Consider the following 4472-nt stretch of genomic DNA (forward strand, 5'->3'; position numbering starts at 1 on the left):
AGTAGGCCGAACTTCCTGAGCTGGCGCAGGTTCAGTGTCATTGTAAACATAATGTTCATTTTATGTAGCAAAGCAGGTTGGGTGTATAGCATGGCAGACTTTCAGTATTTTCCATATCCAGAATCCAAAACAAAATGCTTTTGTTTAGTTGTCTAACTCAAAATAAGCCTTTCACGGACTAGTTTGCTAATTACCTGCATCTGTCATGAGCTAAATGCTAATGATAGCATGCTAACACTGACAATGCCAACATGCTGATGTTTAGCATGTAAGCTATGTTTTGCTCACTATATCATGTTAGCAGATTGGATTATTTCAAGGGAGAGCAGACGTCTTTTTTACTGCTCCTCTTGTCTGTTCTACGATTTATCACATCTTCTACATTTTCAAGTCTTTGAACAAATTCTACAGCTATTAAAATGCCTCCAAGAGGGAAAAGGGCTAATAAATCAGAAGCAATCGTGGCTTTCAGAAAGCTAGTAATCCACTGACAGACGGGGGCAGGCACAGTGAGCTGGAGTGAGGTGTTGCAGGATGTAATGTAATCAGATTACAAAAATAAAACAGTATAATCGTAACATTTTATTGATCCCTGAGAAATTCACCAGCTACCTAGTAGTAACTGAAATTATATGCATAGAGGGTAATTAAAATTAACACTATCTTAAATGTTATATACATTATTTTTTCCATTGTGGTATTGTTACTTTTACTTAGGTAGGCTAAACAGTGCCCCCAACACACACATCATTAGAGGTCGTACTAAGACTGTAGGGCAATAGTAAGGACAGGTTTATGACTGAGTTTGGCAGGACGGGGGCGCTTGTGTTTCGGTTTGGTCAGACCAGTCACAAGATGCTGTGAAGTAAAAAAAAATTGAAAGCGTCTCTACCATTCAGAGCGGCAGCTACTGCTTCACAGAACATTTAACTCTGCAACAATGGTGAGTTGTCTAATGCCATTGCGAGAGTTGTCGGTATTACCGTTTCAGCTTTGTAACCATGTGCTCTTAAATAACGTGAATTTCCGAGGATAACTGACAAAAAGTAAGGTTGCAGACTGATAGCGTTAGCCTGCTAGCCTAGCATTAGTGCCACCCTCACTGTGAAGTTAGTTGAAGAAGCAACTGCCGTTTTCTGGGTTTGGATTTCAGAATAAAATCACCGTGGGTGAATAAACGTTGATTCGGTGACGACGACGTTGATCTTCACTATTTACAATCAATTTATCAATAGTTCAGTTGTTAAAACTCTTTCCATAAAATGCTACAGTCACAATCGTGGTAACTACGCTTACACCACGTGTATTAAAATTTGTAGAATATTGGTTGCTATTATTTTGAAGGGCATACTAGCGGGTTTCCTGTTGTAATGTAGCTATTTGTGGGTAGTTTGTGTTGGCAGTGATGTGTTTCAACACGTCTTGTTTTTGGGGAGCTGCCTTAACGTTAGCTTGCCGTAAGCACAACGAATAATGTTTCTCTTCGGATTTTTGATGCGTGTCATCACAACCTAACTTTCCAAAGTGCTGCCCAATATTGAGGGCAGTGTTAGTGTCGCATTTTAACATATGAACTGCATAGTTTAAAGTAGCTGACTAATATTTCCTGAATGAATTAGCAGTCAAACTAGCGTGCTAGCTGCCAGAGGCTGGTGGAATTTAAACCAGAAAACCTATGGCCACCTCCGGCTTTCTTCATTTTCCCCATGCATCCTGTTTCCAATCACAGACACTCAAGTCTCTTCTTAATCTGTGAAGATCTCTGTGAAATCTGACTCCCACCAGCCATCTGCTCAGGGAGGGTGTATTTATAGAATTCAGATATCTTAAAGAGTTTATGCCTGTGTGCTGGAGTTATGTAATGTTGTGCGGACGTGACATAGTGTCAGACCAGCAAAATCATGTTGAGAGTGGTATATTCTTTTCTGGGGTCAGGTTGGACTCCTCATGATAGTTTAAATGGTTTAATGCTAACTGTCAAGTTACTGCAATAGACAAGCAGGGCATACGTTTGGTATTAGAAGTGGGATGGACAAAATGAATAGCAGCTGTAGCTAAACCTAATGGCATGAATTCATGGCCTTGGTAATATTTTTATGAAAATGGGGGTTTAATAACATTTAAAGTGTTTACACTCTGCAATTGCATACTCACAGTAACATGAAATACCAGGATGTTCTAATATTTGTAGAGTAAAAGCTATAACATTTGAATAACAAAATAAAAGGGCTTTGGTTGTTGCTAACCAAATTTACAATAATTGTAATTGAATGGTTGAATGAACAAATAAAATGTTGCTTTTTAATATTTAGAAGAAACCTCTTTAAAAAATGTGTTTTGCTTCACACTGGCTTGGTAATCATTGCTTTACATCTAAGCACCAAAATGCATGAAAACCACTTAAATCTGCAGTCTGGAACAATGCATCTGTGCTCCACACATATAAAGCTTAAGCAAATATCCTTCACATTGTGAAGCATAATTAAACATAACTTATGCAGCAGCAGATTAAGATGCATGGCTCTTTTATTAATATTTTTGTAAGTATAAGCAGCAAAACATGACAAATTAAATATTCCGTTTGCCCATGATCTCTATATGGTGTCGTTTTTAGTTGTAAGTCACAAGGTTAAGGCTTTGGTTCATCAGTTCTGGACAAAGATGGAGCAGAAAAAACAATCGTGGACAATGGTTTGTATTGTTTATGAATATGACATTTAATTGACCAGATGGATATTTTGTTTGTTTTTTTGTATCAGAGTGAATCACTGGTGGTGTGTGATGTGGATGAAGATCTGGTTAAAAAGTTGAAGGAGTTTCGTTTCCGGAAGGCGACCAATAACGCGGCCATTATCAGTGAGTACTGGAAAAATATTTGATGTCAGTTGCTCTTTTTTTGCATGGTTACTGTGCATATTAATTTGTTATTATGACATTACGGAGTGCCATTATTCTTAGCTTTAAATTTTGTGTTACAGTGTGAATCTTGGTTTTTGCCGCAGCAAAATCCTTAGAAATTTTCAGAAAAGGGTCATCTCCCAAAAATTCCCTTCCTTCTTTAAAGCCTAAGCCTAAAGCTAATGTTTATGGGGTAAAAGAATCATTAACACTTGCACCACCAGCAGATTGGTCACTGCTGTGTGGAACAAAATGGAGGCCAGTGCACTGCCTCTTGAAATCCCTGAATCAAACTAATAAGCACTTAAAAATTGTGCAGCTGCTTTGTCCACTTCAAATATTACCACCTCACATATTTCCAGAAACAGATTTCAGTTTCTAATTAAGCTGCCATGTTTTTGCAGTTTGAAATCTAGTGGCAGGCAGTTCTCTTCACTGGCTTTCTTAAAGATATGCACTTTTTTCTCTCCTAACCACTCCTTTTAGAGCTACTACCATTAAACTAAGTGTCCATGGTGCTGTTGACTGAAATATTTTCTATTTTGATTTTTACTCTTCAGTGAAGATTGACAAAGACAAGCAGCTTGTTATTCTTGATGAAGAACATGAGGTAAGTTTTCCATTGCACTGTCATTATAATATGGTGTACTTTACTCTTGTGTCTGCACATAATGCAGCTTTCACAGTTTAAATTTAAAGGCACCAAACTCAAATCTTTAGAAATTAAATTAACACAAAACTAATGGGTTTTTAAAAAGTGATCATGAAGTCATTGAACTACATGTGGTTAAACTTGCCTCAGTCTTACAGTTTGTCAGCTGTTGGAGATTAATGGATAGCAGCTTGTCTGGATAAGGTGTAACTTTTAGACAGTGCACTACAATAGAGAAGGTGCAACTAGTCATTACATGTCTGTTTTTTTAGGACATTTCTCCTGATGATCTAAAGGACGAACTGCCTGAGAGACAGCCCAGATATCCTTTGACTGAATTTTAACAGTATTTAAACTATTCCTCTTCTCAGTCTGCAACATTACTGTAGCTTATAATGAATTGTTGGAGGTAACGGTTCTGATGTCCTCGCCTTCCTGCAACATGTCCAGTATTTTTAAATAGTTTTAAGGTGGATTTTTGCTTAAAGCAGATAATTTTAGGTTATAGTTTATCTAGTTTATTCTGTTCATTCTTGTGGGTCAGGTGACAAAGCCACACTTGCCCACCCTCAATAACACAACGGCGGTGGCCTTGAGCAAGGCCCTTAACCCCCAACTGCTCCAGTGGAGATGCTCAGTGGCCAGCAGGTCAGACTGGTTGTACTGGGCAGCTTCCAGGTCAATGTGAATGTTTGTAACTGTGTGAATGGGATTATGGTGTTCCTGCAAAAGAGAAGTGGCCCCTCAGAGAACCTGCCCTGTCTAAATAAAGGTCCTGATGTGAAAGAAGTGACCTGTCCTTAGCACCAGATACATTTGTCGTCTACAGCTATAAGTACCAACATGATGACGGACGTGTGTCCTATCCCCTCTGCTTCATCTTCTCCAGTCCAGTGGGTAAGAACGTCCGTGCCATTATACA

General features: G+C 38.6%; 1 protein-coding gene across 1 annotated transcript in view; it reads left to right on the forward strand.

Moving 5' to 3' along the window:
• Positions 1 to 808: 808 nt before the first annotated feature.
• The window catches only part of gmfb (glia maturation factor, beta), a 6375-nt gene continuing 2711 nt past the window's right edge, over positions 809 to 4472 (forward strand). Inside the window, exons 1-5 of the mRNA XM_020622972.1 lie at positions 809 to 943; positions 2760 to 2856; positions 3459 to 3508; positions 3823 to 3872; positions 4365 to 4449. Of these exons, the coding sequence (XP_020478628.1) occupies positions 941 to 943; positions 2760 to 2856; positions 3459 to 3508; positions 3823 to 3872; positions 4365 to 4449 (285 nt within the window). The 5' untranslated portion in view covers positions 809 to 940. The remainder of the gene's footprint in view (positions 944 to 2759; positions 2857 to 3458; positions 3509 to 3822; positions 3873 to 4364; positions 4450 to 4472) is intronic.

Source organism: Monopterus albus, unplaced genomic scaffold (genome assembly GCF_001952655.1).
Source record: "Monopterus albus unplaced genomic scaffold, M_albus_1.0 scaffold290.1, whole genome shotgun sequence".
In the NCBI taxonomy this organism is placed as follows: domain Eukaryota; kingdom Metazoa; phylum Chordata; class Actinopteri; order Synbranchiformes; family Synbranchidae; genus Monopterus; species Monopterus albus.